Genomic DNA, 17,853 nt, shown 5'->3' on the forward strand with positions numbered 1-17,853 from the left:
ATGCGTTTGGATTCCAATTCCAGAGTCACGAGAACTCTGCAAGTTTGCCTTCTGCTGGACTGTTTAGCAGGAGGCCCAAAGCTTATATAAATATCTAAGCCTATAGCACAGGCTTAAAGAAAAGTAAATCAGTATACCTGGCAGTGAACTAAACCATTCATTTCCTTGAAGTTTTCTTTTGCTGTCTGATGGTGCGAGTACCTCCAATTACGTACAGCGTACAGACCAAAGCCATTGGCAGATCCTGTCAAATAGAAAGGAAGCTAGGTAAGAAAGAGAGTGAAAATATTCTGGGAGACTACCCTGTTTTCTTGATCTTGTGGGCAGCTCTCCTTCAGTTTTACATAAAAGCTTGATACAAAATCCATTACAACATTTAGCTCTGCTGTCAGTAGAGCTGATGCCATTGTAATCAGAGTCTGTTCACTGAAATCTCTGTATGGGAGCAATTCCTTTTTGGTGAGTTATTATTATTTTGGTGATACTCCGTTGCCTCTACCTGTTATTTGCAATTATGCGAGTGGATAAAAAACAGGTTCAGAACCTTGTGTTCCTACAGCAAGGATATTCAGTACTTCTAGCTTTCAAAGCAGGATATATGAAACGTGTACCAGGAATGCTTTCTTTTTCCAGGCAGCAGGAGAGACAAATGGCCAGTTAGCTTTCCTGGCAGCAAAGCTGACAAGCGTAGCTGAATGTGAGTTTGCATTTCCTTACGTATTTCTTTGTCTATTTATTGCAACAATGAATTCAATGGAATTACTTGTCTCTAATGCTCTCTAATTGACAGGATTTATACAGTGACATGTTAGTTCATTGTCAAGTGTGCATTCCCATTAAATTAGATACTGCTGTATTAAATAACCCCTTACATGAAAAAACAAAATCAGTTACATTCCCATTGCACAGAGAGGATCTCCTTGCTGTAACTTTCAGTATTTATACCTGAACATTTCAGCTGAGATGCACCTTAGAGAACAGCAAGTTGACGAAGCCAAGCCCTTGGAAGGTAGGAACTGCCAGAATCGGGGTGATCAGCTGTGGCAGTGCACTTCTCCCCCTCCTCTGGGCTGCTCTACGACCTTGGGAGCTGCAGCTATGCCTCAGTGCCTTGAGTAGCCAGTTGGGCAGTTAGGCACCCCTTGACTGCACCAATTAACTCTTACTCGGCTAAGGCAGAGAACGGCACTGAAACTCCCATTGACTGGTCAAAGCAGGGAAGAAGAATGGAAAGAAATCAGTCACTCTATGACAACCCCGGCACGTTCCTGCTGGATCAGAGCCTGAGTGGTAACCAAGTGGAACGCACATTGTTCCTGGAATTTCTGAGAAAAGTACCAACTCAGGTTGCACTCAGGATCGAAATTTGCTGATGACTGAAGTAAATCATCTCACAGCCTTATAAACAGCAGTCCCAAAGTGAGACCCTTTTGAGCTCTCCTGGACCACAGCGGGCTGTGACCAGCACCTCCCCCTGAGCGGGACACCGCACACAGCTCGCAAACTGCTAAGTCTGCGGTACCACGATACCAGGGGGGCCGTCATGGGAAGGCAACGATGGGGCCTGGGCTGACACCCCTGCTCCTCGAGGCTCAACCCTGCTGCCAACATTGAGGAACGCAAAGGCATAAGACTTATTTCACTGAGCTCCAGCACAAACTTTTAGTAGGTATACCTTTGCTGTAATATATAGTGCAAGCTTGAAGTAGTTAGGTTAACGATATCATTTTGTGATTAAAACCAAATTGATTTGCTGCTAAAATCTTATCAATTGTGAACAAACTTTCTCTTCCTCTCTCTCTCCCCCAAGGTCTAACCTGTTGTCCAAATCTGCGACTAAGAATAGATCCAGTCACACCTAAACTCTGCCAGAGTTTAGAAAACAAGGGGGCCTATTCTGAACCTCATTATTCAGCGGAAGGGTCTCCTTTATTCTTTGCCCCACTTTCTGTATCTTTCCCTTTCAGACATAAACTATCAACCAAGTCTGAGACTAAGACTGAATCCAGCCACACCTAATCTCTGTGGGAGTTTAGGAAGGAAGGGGATCTCCTCTAAACCTCATGACTCAGTGGATGATCTCCTTTACCCTTTATAAACTTTGACCTTTATAAACTGTTTCCAACTCTGTCCTAAGTTGATTTATCTCTGTGCATTTACTCCATGTAATAAGTAACAGAGTGAACCTTGCCACCGAATCCTGTGTAGTCACATTTCCACATATTCATATTAAACCTATTTCACTTAAACTCTTTGGTGGCAACTCTTTTCAGTGACCTGACCTAACCACTCCTTTTGCGACATCAACGTTTTGCCTAATGGGGTGAGAAGACTCCACTAATTCCTAGCCCAGGCTGTGGATGACTGAGCAGCCCTTTGGATTGAGCTATAAAATCAAAGGCATTTTGACTAAGGACGGATGAAATAGATTTACAATATGAGCATATTTTCACAGAGGACAGCCAGGCACCGAGGCTTTTGTGGCACCAAGGATTTCAGATTGTCAGTCCTCCAGAGCATGGAGCCATGAATGCTATCCAAAAAAAAGTTACTCTTTACTCACAGATGCGTATATATGCATAATTGAAAAACTACATCTTTTTTTCATAGCCCTGTTCTCTGAAATAGCTGAACACTTTGGACTGCCCTTGTCAGATAGAAAATACCCCGAGACAGACTCCCAGGATGGAGCATTTCAGCCAGAAATTCCCACTCCCCCAGGTTACAGCCTCTCTGCTGAGGTGGTCAGGCAGCCCCAACACCAGCGCTGCCAGCCCTACCCCATGCACACAAACCCTCCCTTCGCTCTCTAGGTTCAATTCAAGGCAGCACGATTTCCTACCTGCTTTCTCAGGAGCCCCCATGGCTGAAGGGCTGGACACCAGTGCCCGGTGTGAGCAGCAGAGCCTGCGGAGCAGCCCGTCTCCCACCGCATCGCCTGCTGCGGCGTTACCCCCGCGAGTGGAAAGGCGTGTAGCTGCTGCCTGATGGCAACGGGCTGCGCCTCAGATGTGTCCACACTCCCGAGCTGCTGCAGCCTGGCACCTGCCCGCCTTTCACAGGCAGTTGGCGCAGGGCTGCTCCCATCCATTTTACTATTTCTTTTTCAGTCTTAAGTAGCGAAGAATGAACTGTTGGAAAAATACTACAAACATGGAGGGAAATTCCTTACCCTGCTTCCAGATGGCACAGCGCAGTTATTGCGTCCTTCGCGGGGTCCATTTGCCTGCTTTAGTTCAGGGTTGTAACTAATTTTAAGTGTGTCCTAGTCTGCTTTATCACCGAATAACCTGGTCCACCACTCACACTCGCTTTCACAGTCTGAAAAAAAGCAGTATGAAACAGCTTACAGAGCTCTTGGTCTGAAGTTTTTCAGATCAGCCAGTCTTCAGCGGAGGCTGGGCACCTGTGTTTTTAATACTCAGCTTAAGGAACTTAAGGAACGTGCTAGCCCAGTGTTCAAGCCCCACACCCAAGTTCTGGCACTGCTGGCTGAGCAGGCTCCCACAGCTCCATCCTTCCCCTGGGGACAAACCAGCAGGTTTCCCACAGGCTGACTTCCCTGTCGTGCAAGCAGGAGTACTTAAGAGGTGCATGGACAAACTGAAGTCACCAGTATAACCAGGAGTACTGTTTGAAATATAAAACCGTGGCCATTTCACCAAGGGACTCACAGTTTTCAGGCCACCTTTGCCACTACTTAAGCTGTAACATTTTAAGCCACCCACATTATCTTTCCTTACTGTGGCTGACTTCCTTCTGACCCAGGGGTGTATCAAAGCATACCTGAGCTCTGTCACCAAAGCAACCAGGCCCGAGACTCCTTCTCTGCTCTGCCCTCCAGGCTGCCTTTGTCCCAGGGTAGCTGGTGGTCGGTAGTGGCAGTGGCAAATGGCAAAGTGCCATAAACACATGCACTCACTTCACCAAGTCTTGCTGGAAGGAAACCCCAGTGAGACACAAAATAACTGCTGTTTGGATACTTTCAAGTCAGGTTTCCGGGGCAAGGGCCTTTCCCCCCCTCCATTTATTTGTTTTTTTTCTCTGGGAGGATAATACCTGCCCCTGTTCTCTCTGCTGTCATCCAAGTCGAGTACTTTCATCACTTCACTTTGCTAGGCTCATACTTTAAATCATAAACATTGTCCAAGAACGTGTCGTTAAAATAAACTTGCTAAGCGGTTCTGCCTGGGTTATTGGTTGTAAAACAACAAATGTATTTTCTGTATCGCTAACCACTCTTGTCAGTGTATACAGAACCCTCCAATGTAGGAGAAAAGCACTGGCAGCACACCATCATTCTGCCTTTAACACAGTGATCTGAGTAATACATAAATTTTTATACTCCCAAGTAACAATCTGAAATATTTAGTATGTAATAATAGACCAACCAGACAAAGAAAGGGGTTATGAACACCTCATCTGACAGCAGCTATCCATCTGGAAATGTGGCAGTCACTGTTGTACGAGAGGAAGAAGGGCTTATTTGTATCGTACAGGAAGACAAGCTGAGTAACACCAAAATACAAGCAGTATTTAAATCTGATGACAGAAGTACTTGCTATTACTCAAACAGATCTGTGTAGTACATTCAAGTTGTTCAGAGCAGTTTTACTCGCCACTGCACGTTTTAAATTTCAAGGGTCATAAAGGGTGTTTTTAATAGCATTCAGAAACTAAAAGACAAATATTGCAGCTCATGGGCCTTGCTTCGGGTGCTTCCCAGAGGAGCAAGGCTACCCTAGCTGTATCTTGAGAGGCGGGGATTAGATCCCAAACTAGCTGTGCCTCAGTCCTGATCCTCTGGGGAAGAAGGGACACCGGCTGCGAGAGCTGCAGGGTTCAGAGTTTTGATTTTCCTCTCTTTTAGGTTAAACACGAGCATTCAGGGAGGGCAGCATTTGGACCAAGCAGGCAGCAGGCTGAGAAGGTGGATGTGGTCAAACAGTGTCATGTCATCAGGAACTCACGTCCCACTGAGCCCCATCTTCATCGCCCTGAACCGGCATGCGGGGGTCAGGGTGCTGGGCCAGAACAGGACCGGTTTCCTTCCTTGCCATGGGACAACAAGCAAAATCAATGTGGGAATCAAAGTGCAGGTATTTCTCAAGCACATGGGCAGCTCCACGCAAAGCCATTCCCTACTGCAGAAGCAGGGTGGCCAGGAAAGCTCCCATCCTTGGGGAAGCACACTCATCCCACAGTGGGTGCTCCCTATGTTGCCCCATAGTCCTGCCCCCCAAAACAGCAAACAGCAGAGGTGTACCTGTGCTCAGTCCCACGCAGACAGGGGGCTTGCTAGCCTCAGCAGCCCTGGCTCTCTGCAAGGGGCTGTAGAGTGCAGGTGCTCGGTGTCCCTGGCTGTGTCGCCGAGGGTCACCCTGGCTCTGCCACGGGTATGAGCCATGTTCCAGATGGAAAGGGGTGCGCGGCAGCTGCCTTCCTCTGTGGGCTCCTGGCACAGCCACAGGTTTGTCTGCTGGCAAGAGATAAAGCCCCGAAGCCCTGTCCCACACTGCCGTGGCTCTGCTGACACTGTTCACCTCCACTCCCCAGGTCGGTGATGCTGGGCAGCTGCCTCAGCGAAGATGAGCTCCTGCTGCTTGCCTTCAGGGTGAGGATTCTGCAGCTCTTCAACAGACTGTGTGGATGCCTAAACTTTCCTGCTAATGAGCAATGGGACAAAATTAAGCCTCCAGCGTACTTTATCACACAGACTATAAAGATCTTACAGCTTTGCACAACTTCTGACATAAGCCATGAGCTATGCAGTTCAGTCAAGGCAACAGTAAACGCTCCAGTCTGGCAGCACGTGTAGCGTGAAGGCAAAGCAAGGCAGAGGTGCTCCCTGACACTGCAGCACCTGCACAAACTCAGCAAGGTTTTGCCTGCAGCCCTGCTGCGCGCCCACACTGAAGTGTATCTTACCATGGAGGCTTGGAGAGGGGCTTTGCTCAGGGCAGAGTAAATCCACACTTGGGATGTCGGTGCATTGCTCCTGAGCAACCTCCCTTCTGCCTCCTGGCAGAAACCAGCCCAGGCTGACCAGCCAGTCATTTCAGCCCATGGAAGCAGCACAAAGACAAAAGCAAACAGAGAGAGCACAGCTAAGTCACAGCCTGTGACAGGTGTACAAGGAGCAGGTGTTTGTTCGGAAGTTGCCCACACAGGCACTGCTCTACAAAACTGCAAACCTGAGAGTTCAGTTCTGGCCTGTTATGCCATTGTAGTTCCAGTTTTCAGCAGGGTTATGTCTGATTTACACCAGCATGAGAAGAGGCTTCAACACAGATGTCTGCTGTGAACAGCTTATGTGTAACGGCCCATTTTTTACACTTGTGGCAGGAAACGTGAGACCCATTTTTTTGTCCTTCCCTAGTCTGCACCCAGCTCACAGCAAGTCCAGCAGACCTGCCATCTACCCTTCTGCTTAACAAGCCAAGATCAACAAGCTTGAATTCGCCCCTCAGATTTATTATTTAATATCCATTTTGTACAGGTGAAATCAATCAGGGGTTCAAGCAGGGTTTTTTTAGATAAAGAGGTCTTTATACCTTCAGTTTTTAAATTACAAAGTACCATTGTGCAGGAAGGGAGAGCAAAACCCTGCAATTTTAGCACTAGGACAGCACACGGGTATCAGTACCTGCTGCTCCCCAGGGATGCTGGTTGTTAGACCCTTCTACACAAAAGAAAGACAGATTTAATAAGATGATTAAAAGGAGGAGAAAACCCTTCCAGGATTATTGAATACACGGAGAGCACAGGGGGCCCAGGAAGCCCTGTGCTGAGTATTTCTGGAGGCTGGGACAGGAGAAAGGGTGAACGTGAAGCAGCATACACTTGCCCCAGCGTCTGTCCCACTGGGCACCCCCAGACACAGGCTGCTAGGCTCAGGACACCTGTGAGCCAAAACTGCCCAGCTGGGCTTAAGCCTGATGTTAGAAAGCACCGATTTCAGACTGGAACAAATTAAAGCACCACCTGATTAAAGCACCACAAACACAGAGTCAGCAGTTGGTGTCTGGCAACTGGTTTTAGTAAGGCTTGCAGGTATCACTGCCTTAATGACTGCCAAGGTTCTTTATTTCCATTTTATTGTTCCATTTTTCCCTCCGGAAGAGCTCTACGAATGGCGATAGTGGGGCTTGGCCCAGCCCATAAAACCAAGTCTGCTCCGCGCACCCTAAAACCCAGAGCAATTACAGACACGACCAACGCTGCCCAGCCTGTGCCCCACAATGGGAAAAGCTTCTGATGCATTTAAGAGAGATCAGCAAAAGCTCTCGCACACCTAACTCCAATGTATCGATAAGCAATCTTGACAGATGAAAGAGAAGGAACACTGGGAGGAGCAAGCAGACCGTGAACAATTCAATAGGCAAAGCAAAAGCTGTGCAAGCCAGCAAAGCAAAACAAAAAGTATGGCGATACTGTGAACTGCTCATGGAAAGTCTTAGCCTAGCAACACATCTGTGCATTTATTTGTTTTCTAATTTGTCTGAGGTGTATAATTAATGAGAAACTGAAAATCTATCCACACTGGAAAATTTTGGTTAATCTATTTCAGCAGAGAAAGCATGAATTACATAAAAGAGATAATTTCATCACAAAGCAGCTTTGAGGCCACTGTGTTTAATGGCAGTGATGAACAACACCTTTGTAACAACTGGCATGGACTTTTCTCTCAGCTGGGTGGAAAGAGCTTTTGGTTACCCAAAACACTTCCTAGACCAGCCCCTAAGTCCTCAGGGAGGGTGAAAGAATTCTTACACACCATGACAGCTGCCTTCGTCACCACTCTCCAGATTCCCTTCTCACCTGATTTACTGTCCCAAGAGAGGTAATCTCCCTCCTCACTCAGATAAGATATTGATAAGACAGATCCAGGAAATACTTCAGCTGCTTTTACAAGAGGCATGAAACCCTGCAGCCCAGAGCAGGGACGAGCAGGAGGCAGACACTGCCGAGACCAAGCACGCCGCAGCCGAGACATACAGTGGTGTGGAGGAACTGCAGAGCGGAGGCTGCAGCCTACAGCTCACACTGACCCGGGAAGCCAACCTGAGCAAAATTCCCAGGCCCCGCAGCAGAGTTGCCTTTGAAACTTGGTTTTAGCCCAGTGAGCTTCCCCGGTTCAACAGCACCTGAACTCTGGTGGTGGCCGAGTTTTGGTAGGTGCACAAAATTAAACCACAAAGCTCCTTCCAAAACACAGAGGCGGCCAGAGGCTTAGCATCACGTCGTGGTTTCACCCCAGAGGGCAGCCCAGCCCCTACGGCCACTCTCTTGCTCCCCTCAGCTGGGATGGGGGAGAGAATCTGGGGGTGAAAGTGAGAAAACTCATGGGTTGGGATAAAGACAGTTCAACAGGTAAATCAAAAGCCACATGCACAAACAAAGCAAAGCAAGGAATTCAATCACCATTCCCATGGGCAGGCAGGTGCTCAGCCATCCCCAAGAAAGCCACGCTCCAACACTTTTAGGAAGACAAACACCATTACTCCCAGCATCCCCCCCTTTCCTTCTCCCCCCAGCTTCATATACTGAGCATGACACCATGTGGCATGGAATACCCCACGGGTCAGTCAGGGTCAGCTGTCCCAGCCAGGTCCCCCCCAGCTCCTCGTGCTCACCAGCCTGCTCGCTGGCAGGGCAGGATGAGGAACAGAACAGCCCCCAACACCGTGCCAGCACTTCTCAGTGACAATCAACACATCCCGCTACCAACAGTTTTTGGCGCAAATCCAAAACACAGCCCCATACCCGCTACTATAAAGAAAACAAACTCTACCCCATCCCAAACGAGCACACTTAGACAAGACAAGCGCCAGATTAATGACTTTGGAAAGCAGGCTTTTTATGCATTTTTTTCAATTGCAATTTTAAGAATATCCATCAGTGACTCAAACAAGGTACTTCACACAGTAAATGAGAACTCTTTATTTAAATTAACGTTCTTGGTTTCTATTTAGGACAGTAGAAAGGCCCACCTTTTCATCTCTTCAGAATGGTCAAGAAGAAAACATCTTGAGCTGGCCAACACAATTTAAAACAGCAACTGACCTTAATTTTTACTGAACTCACAAAATGATGTAACTACCCTGCATATAATTTTGTTTATATAATTTAGTATATAATGCACTGTTCAACTCTGCCATATATTTTGAAAAATATACAAACCTGCTTTAACCACATTAGAGATATTTGACAGCTGTCAATTACTTAGCAGTTTAGGACAATATCAGACGCTCCTAGAACTTCATTTTAAACTACAAAAAGAACATAAATTCATATAAAATACAACAGATTAAACAAACTTCTTTTTTCTGAGGGAAAACTAGGTATCAACTCAATCTGCCATTGTGTGAAACATGAATATAAAATAAGTTACAATTAGTAATGCCTGCATTGTTGAGCTATGAACTGGTCGAATGAAATCTTAAAAAAACTATACAGTATTATTGCACTCCATGACTGTGCAGTATCCAGAAACATGCCAGCACTGAAAGAGGTCTTTCATTAAGTTTTTTTTCAGGAGGCACAACGTGGCTGCGAGAGAAGCATCCAGTCTGTACTAACAGCGTGCTGTCTTCAGTACAGGCCTTCATGGGTCTGAGCCACGCTGCCTTTGGAAACCACCGCTTAATGCCTGGAAACGGAGACACAAGCATTACAGTCGGCAACTGCTCCCGCATTAAACAAGCAAACCATCTCCAACACCGGCAGAACAGAGAGCTGAGGCATGTCTGTGAACGAGGGAGAACCGCAGGCTATGCGTGCTTTGGATTATAAAAGCTGAATTACAAGCAGTCTCTCTTGGGAGGTCATAACTCACGGCAAGAGAATACTGCTCCTATGATTTCACCCTGGGCAATCACCTACAAGGATACCATCAGAATGATACTACGTTAGCGTGAATTTAGACAAGGAGACATTAAAACACAAAGTCGCCAAGTCTCAGAATTAGACTCTCTAACCTGCAGTGTAATTTCCTACAGGGATGGAAATACAACCGAGTGGGGGGGTTTCTTGCTGTTTTTCTAAACTTGTATCTCATTACACAAAATTCTACGTAAGAACAGCCTTAGCATGCTTTGTAAGCTCAAAAGTGACATCAGTCTGCTTTGCAACAAAGAATTACTACCGAGACTGTCAAAATCATACATATTGGATGTTAAGCTCCAGCAAGTCCATCTGAAAAGTACAGGAAACACCCAATTTTTTAATGCTAAATAATGTTAAAAAAAAATAGGGAACAACTTACTTCATGATTGAGATGACTTTTGCTAAATGATTAGGACAAACCAGACTTAACTGAACAAACAGGATATGCCTGCAGTCAACAGTTCCTCTCATTCCCTGCATGAGGACTTTCAAGGTCACAGCCCCTCTGAATTGCTCTCCCTGCTTCAGGAAGCTGCAGGAGTTAGTGGAGGGAGAGATCGATAAGGAAAAAAAATGGGGTTTGAAGTCTGAGCTCTGAAGCAACAAGAAACAAGGGAGCAAGCCCTGGCTACTGAGCGTGGCTTCCTACAAGGGGAGAGACTGCCTGCAGTGCTTTGACAGAGCTTGGGTTTCTCTGAACGTACACCTCCAGGCACTACGTTCATGCTCATGTAAATGCAAACTTTCAGAAGCCACATCACATAAAACAAAGCTCCAAAGAAAATCTGTAGAGGTGTCTGAACAGTGCCAGGTCATTAACTGTGCTGCAGTTGGGACCAGCTGGTCAGTTTAAGGTGGTGAGATGAGTTGCAAGGTGTCAGTCAACAGAAATGACAGCACAGGGGTCTGCCACTTGAGAGCAGGGTGTCTGTTGGAAGGTAACACCAAGACACCAGCTGCTCAAACCAAAGTGTCCTTGAGCGAAACACTGTACCACAGCGCATCAATACCTCACCTACATAGTCTCCTAAGCACTGCTCATTTTTGAACCAACGTAAGTCTTTTTGTACCACATCAATGTTCCCATGAAGAATCATAAACTACGTGTTTTGAAAGCCACAAGTGATACAGGAACATGGAACTGGTTTGTCATAAAAATATATAAGCATGGATTTGAACCCTCTGCTCCTAACAGTCAACAAGTATTTGCAAAAGGTTAGAACAGTGCAGCACACAGATGGCAGCAAGAAAATGCTCTACTTTCCAGGGTCACAGAATTCAATTGGGTTACAAGTTAGAGAAATCCTTGGCACACACTCTGTTTTAAAGCACATAACACAGTCTTGTTTTCGGATCTCTGCAAAACACAGTTCACTAACATAAGGCCTTCTGCACGAAGCAACACATCTTTTCCTGCCCAAAGGAATGCCAGCTTCTAGTTTTGAAACAGACAGAACAAACCTCAACCCAAAACCTCCCACTGAAACAGTACCCGTAAAATCGTAACTGTCAATTTACTTAAAAGTCACTAGAGCTGGTTCTCCAGTAAAACACTTTTAAATGAACAAACACACAATTACAATGCTCAATCTGCAACATGCGGTCCTTCACATCTGAGTCAACAAACAACTGGTGACGAGAAGAAACTTACAAGAAGTTTCAGTGCTGATAGATGGGGCTATGATCGATGATGAGGCATTGACTCCATATGCACATTGAGCTTCATTTCATTATCAAGAATTTGTACAAGCTGCTGCATGGAAGGAAGGTGGCCAGACTCCAGCTTAGACCACACTGGAACATCTACCACAAAACACATGGGAGGGGAGAAAAGCACCATTACATTGACAAAGTCAGAAAACATGCACTGCTATTTTAAACATAAAATTCAAAGTGTCTAGGAACCTATGCACATTGGGACTATTTCATATGAAGGAAAACATCTGGATCAACAACACTTCAGACCGCCAGATATACTAAAACCCAGTGCAACTAGGAAAACTAGGAGTCTAATGCTTCCACTTTGAAGTACATCACAGGGATTTAAAGGTTCAAAACATCCATTGACAGAACACCTAAAAACAGCAAGTGCCAGAATAGCATACAGAGTTTTTTAAACCATTGCTAAATCTTTGAAACTGGTAGGTCTCATTAGTCTTCATCTCACTCTGCCTAACATCTAAGCCTGGCCCTCAAAAGTTCTGCTTACCACGATCTGGCTTGGAAGGTTCCACTCAAAGTAGCTGCAACCATTACCTGCCACCACCCAGCCCCAGAAATATGAAAGGCAGCACAGCCGATAAATACCACAGGGTAAAAACAACATTCGTGTCCAATGTTGTCAAATAACCTGTTCCCCCAGCTATCCCTCACTGCTATAGCACTTGTTAACTCACACTGAAAAATACATTGTTCTCATCTACATAAAGCAAAAGCCAGATGGAAACCACACTGTCCCAAAACACAAACCAGAAACTTAGAGAAGTCCCGATGTGCCCACCCACCCCTACGAATGCTCTGCTGCCCATTCCAATCTGAGATTTAGGACTAGAAGTGCATTGAGTTTAACTATTCTGATGCAATACAGTCTGTCTTTAACAGGTTCTGCACTATATGACTTGACTTAGAAACTACTATGGTGCAAGATTTATTTCAGTTATCATAAATTGATATTATAAAGCACAGAGCTGGATGACACGCTTGTACCTCCAGCTTGAAAAATTCTGTACTCCAAGCTTACATAAACTCTAAAACTATACAATTATTTGAAGGCAGAAGATCCACAGACTCTTTCGCTGTCCACTGGTACTGAAAATCTGGAAACAGCAACGGATTCGACAGGATTCCAAAGCTAAACCATAATATGAAACAGGATAGGGAAAGCCTGTAATTAACTGGAGAGTACACTTCCCTAGTTGATCCTTTCTTACTTAACGCACATCACATGCAAGAAACACACGATACAGTTACTCCAAGTGACCGAGCATTCTTCTAGGCAAGTTTTTATATAACTATCTTAAAATATACATAACTGACATCTCTATAAGCTGCTTTATCAGACTTCTATGATTTTCATCATTTACTGTGATACAGAACAGCTGACATTTCAAAATGAGTGTCAATTACCACACGCCATCACATTTTAAAACATACCACATTTCATAACATTAACCCTCATTCGCCCACAATCCATGCACACATGCAACACAATGAGATTCCTTTAAAGTTCTCAGCTCACCATTCAAAGTTATTTCAAATGCACCTGTTGACATACACTGGTTTTCAATCATGTTGCTCAGGAAGAAGACCATCATACAAGCATAAACCTAGAAGAGAACAGGAGAGAATCCCAGATGCTTCAGCCATGTGAACCACAGTTTATTTAATTCACTCTTAATAAGCACTGGAATTTTACAGGTGTCCTTGAATTCACCTCTGCAATTTACCAAGTAATCTTCCCATTGCATAGACACCATCCTTTCAACCTCTTTTTAAAAAAGACTGTGCACGTCACCTTCCCTAGACAGGTATCAAAACGGTTCTGAAACCATCCAACTCACAATCTTGAATTAAACCAAGTTTTATCTTCTCGCTCCTTTTCTCCACAAATCTACGTGCATCTTAACAGCTAGCTGGCATAAGTACAGGGCTATGATGGCAGTTGCAGGGTGACAAGGGAACACAGCTGTTTCTACATATTGCCCGTCAGCGTTAGGGCAACACTGCGGATCAAAGAACCACAGGCCAAGACACAAACAGCAGAGCAAGTCAAATTACATTTATTCACAAGAATTGTCAACCCTCTAGCATTTCTTCAAGCTAATCATCTGGAATTTTCTTTGTGCATTGGTGCCTCAGGGTGCAATGATGTAATCTTCAGCAACACAGCATCTCCCTCCATCACCAGTGCCTCTATAATTCACTTTTCCCGCACAAGGGCACATTCACACAAGTTACTGCAATACTGAAGAATTTAGCATGGGCGAACTGTTAGTCGTTTACAACATCACAGATGTACTGCAGCTAGCCTAGCTCGGTAGCATGTTTGGCCCGTTTAATTAATCAGGATATATTACAGCTTCTATGCATTCACATGGACTGGTGACAGAGACCCACTGCACTGGGTAGCTCAGTTTCAGGATCCATGCACCAATAAAACACATACAGCTTAATAAACTTATAAATTGCTTTTGTTTAGTAGAATAAATCTGGAATAAGGTTACTATAAATCAGAGTACAAGAACATTAATCTATTAGCATCATCAGTACTGACTCATAGGAATATTCATCCCACAAGGCAAAGCTAGTCACGCCCGAATATGTTCTGCAAAAACTCCCAGAAAACTTCAACTTGATTTTTCTAATCACCATCTTAAGTGCATGCCTCATCTATTAAAAGTCTGATGAAAGCAACAACTGCAAAATAGTTATGAGACAGCAGAAAAGGGAAGATGTAATTTTAACACCGACATTGCCAGCTTGAAACGCTACTCTTGGAGCCCTAAAAAATGAAACCAAATTTTATCAACTTTGTCAGTAACGTTCATCTCAGCTGTGCCTCTACAGCAATCAAAACTGGGTCTGCCAAAAACATGAAGCACTACTATTAAGAGTAATCAGGCTACCACAAAACTCTCAAGTGTATTTAGTTACAGAAGCTTAAAGGTTCTGTTAAGGCTGCAGTGCGTGAAAGTTACACCAGTAAGAACTGTGAAGCACTCCCAGAGCACTCTCATGAAGTCATTCTAAAATGGCTTTGAAAAAAAAGAGAAAAGTATACTGTTTACCTTATTTTCTTGGCCCCACTGCCAGATGCTTGGAGCTTGCATGCCAAAGAAAGCAAATGGATCCTTGCCAACAATTATTAAGCCTATTAATACTAGTTTGAAGACAGACAGGAAGGATGCTATGTGCCTATCAAAATATAACACATAAAAAGTGACTCAGAAGATTTGCAATTACTATTTCACCACCTTATAGCTGTAATTCATCTCATTAGAAGAATTTCGATAGTGTACAGTCAAGAGTTTCAGAGGAAATGCAGGTAATTTTATCTCCCTGAAAAAAAACCCAACAAAACAACAAACACAATAAAACCCAACACACGTTAACAAAAACCCACATCCTCGGACAGATACTATTCTTGTACACCTTGCATACAGATTTTTGTTTTTCTTTCCCTAAGCAGACCTCAAATAGAAATCTGCTTTCAATTTATACATGTCCAAACTGGGTAATACATCCAGTTTGTTAAAAAAGTTGTTCTATATTATAGAGACACATTTAATTGACATGCACTACTTCCTCATAAAGCATCTTGCCAACAGATGCAGAAAACCCTACAGTTTTTTCCAAGAATTAAATCTATAGCCAAAAAGCAAATTAACACTGAGGTATTCAATCCTGTACCATTCTTACCATTGTAGTTATTACAGTAGTTAGCTCAAGAAGTGGTTCAGAAGCCACCATAGTAACTATGGCATCACTCTAGCATGTACAGAGTGGTCTAAATAATAGGAAAAACACTATTTTCATTTTGTCTTTTTCCAGTTTTTGGGGCTTCCCCTCACCTCCGTGCCAACTGTAATAAAGGACATCCTGGTAGCCTCTCTGATGAGGCTAGCTCTCCCCCGACTTAGATGTCAAAAACAAACTCTTCCCTCCTCTGGAACCTTAACCTACTGCAGGAATTTGTCAGTAAGTGCATAAGCCTGAGCAACAGATATGAATTTATGTCCAGATACATCGTGGAAAAAAAAAGCCAGAAAACCTCGCTGTGAAAAACCCCTAACTATATAATTTACTTCAGAACAGGACAGGCCTCATCATACACACAATCAGATGGTAGTTTGTATGGAAAACTAAGGTGGCTATCTGGAAGGGAGAAAGTAACTGAGCTTGTATGTAACCATAAAGAAAAAACCCCAAAGGTTTCCATTTCCAATATTATTTATGTGTAAATGCACACGTTCACCACTCACCATGCTGTGCCTGCACAGTGGAAAAAAAAGACAATTAGTACTGCCAGTCATGTGCTTACCTATATATAGGTTGAGGAAGGTAGTTCTCCCCTTCAATTCGGATGTCTGGGTACCGCTGGCTAATAACCCGCATGTACTCCTCAAACACCCGCCTGTAGCCTCAGGAGACACTGAACACAGACAGGGATTGTCATCGAAACTGGAGTACTACATTTTAAAGTAGCTGCCGAACTGGCAACACCGCTACTCACACTGTTCACAATCCACAGTTTAACGTAAAACCAAAATTCTTCATGCCAAAGAAGAACGCCGATCTGCGGCTCGGTTACACGTCAAAAGCCCCGAGAGCCGGCGGGTCACCCGGCTGGACGGACCGTCTGCACGTACCAGCGCAGAGGCAACGCTGTGGTGGAGCCCACCGAGCAAGGCGCAGCTTGCTTCCCCCCGTAAAAATTAAGTTAGGAAGCCAGCCTACCACCTCGCTCCGCGGCCAAAAAAAGTTCTCCAGAACGCCCTTTTAATTCCCCCCTAGTCCAACGCAGCCCTTCGCGGGACAGCCCACGGATGGGCTCCCGCCGCTCCCCCCCATTTCCGTACTTGGCCGCCGTTAATCGGGACGAACGTCACGGAGCCGCCCCTCGGCTCGCCCCTCGGCCAGCTGCTCTGCCGGAGCTGGAGTCAAAATTACCTGGCTTCGTCCCGCCACATTAGGGACCGAAGTACCTGCAGCGAGCGGCCTCCCGCGGCGCAGGCCCAGGGGGCCGCCCCCCCCGGGCACCCTCTGCCCGCCGCAGCCAAAGCGCCCCAAGGTGCTGCCCCCCGCACGCCAGTGGCACTGCTGCAGCCGCCTGCTCCCCGGCCCCACGCCCAGCAGCCGGCACCACCACTCTCGGAGGGACTTCAAGGCCCCCGATCCCGCTGCCCGCGGTCACTAAATCCATTTTTAAAGCCTCAGCCCCCCCCGGCCGCTCCCGGCGCACCCGCAGCCGGGACACCGCCACACCTTGCACCCGCAGGGCCCGAGGCTCACGCTCGGCCGCGGGCCGCCATTTTCCCGGAGTCATCGCCCAGCAAGGCCGTCCGCCAGCCCCGCTGCCCCCGCAGCCCGGCCCGCTCAGCCGCGCCGGCCTCGCACGCCTCACAGGCCCCGGGGCCGGGATGCCCCGGCCGCTCGCCCGGGGCGCTCCCCCCGGCCGCGGCCCCCGGGGCCGCCGCACGCCCGCCGCGGCGGGGAGGGGCGAGCGCGGGCGTAGCGGGGCCGGCCGGGCCGACGCGGGGAGGACGAGGAGGGAAAGAGATGCGTAGGCCCCGGCCCGGCCGGCGCCGCCATCTTGCCGGGCGGCCCTCACCAGATCTGGAACTTGAGCAGCGGCCCGGTAGCGTAGGCCATGCGCAGCTTCTTGGCGGGCAGGCCGCCCTGCTCCGCCGAGCCGCCACCCGGGCCCGCCGCCAGCGCCAGCAGCAGCAGCAGCAACAGCAGCCGCCGCCCCGCCGCCCGCATCTCGCCGCCGCCGCCGCGGGAGCGCGCGAGCCACCGCACCAAGGGCACGCGAGCGCCAGGCCCCGCCCCCGGCGCGCCGGAAGAGCCCGGCCTCCCGCGGGCGAGAGTGGGCGGGCGGGGGAGGCGGCGCCGCCACCGGGCTCCAGCGAGCCCCGCCAGGGACGGGGCGGGCAGCAGGGGCCGTGACAACCCCACTGAAGGCACAGGGAGCCCAGGCGCGGTGACGGTCCCACCGAGGGCAGGCAGCACCCCGGAGAATGCCACCAAGGACAGGGGGGCAGCAGCCACCCGACGGCGCCGCCGAGGACGGATTTAAGCGCAGGAAGCCACGGAGCAAGCTGCCCCCGGCCCGCCGCCTTCCCCGGGCCGCGGTGCGGGGGCCCCCGGGTGCTCAGCTCTCGGCTTTTAACGCTCACAGATAAAGGGACCAGGCAAGAGGAAGGGGGAAGTTAGAACTGGAAGGAAGGAAAATAAAAATCACAC

General features: G+C 47.2%; 2 protein-coding genes across 2 annotated transcripts; one reads left to right on the forward strand and one right to left on the reverse strand.

Moving 5' to 3' along the window:
• Nucleotides 1–238: 238 nt before the first annotated feature.
• Nucleotides 239–9,638, forward strand: ERICH6 (glutamate rich 6). Its single transcript, XM_040613452.1, is given in 8 exon segments — nt 239–650; nt 653–697; nt 2,814–2,895; nt 2,897–2,973; nt 3,121–3,202; nt 4,433–4,585; nt 4,871–5,146; nt 5,575–9,638. Coding segments are annotated over 8 exon segments (1,095 nt in total). The 5' UTR covers nt 239–514; the 3' UTR covers nt 5,819–9,638.
• On the reverse strand, nt 8,920–17,437 carry SELENOT (selenoprotein T). Its single transcript, XM_040613450.1, has 6 exons — nt 17,219–17,437; nt 15,929–16,039; nt 14,676–14,802; nt 13,127–13,214; nt 11,540–11,691; nt 8,920–9,652 (listed from the first exon to the last, which is right to left on the reverse strand). Exons 1-5 carry the CDS (start codon nt 17,368–17,370, stop codon nt 11,567–11,569), a joined length of 603 nt encoding a protein of 200 aa, XP_040469384.1. The 5' UTR covers nt 17,371–17,437; the 3' UTR covers nt 8,920–9,652; nt 11,540–11,566.
• Nucleotides 17,438–17,853: the final 416 nt, after the last annotated feature.

This window comes from Falco naumanni, chromosome 13 (genome assembly GCF_017639655.2).
Source record: "Falco naumanni isolate bFalNau1 chromosome 13, bFalNau1.pat, whole genome shotgun sequence".
NCBI lineage: Eukaryota > Metazoa > Chordata > Aves > Falconiformes > Falconidae > Falco > Falco naumanni.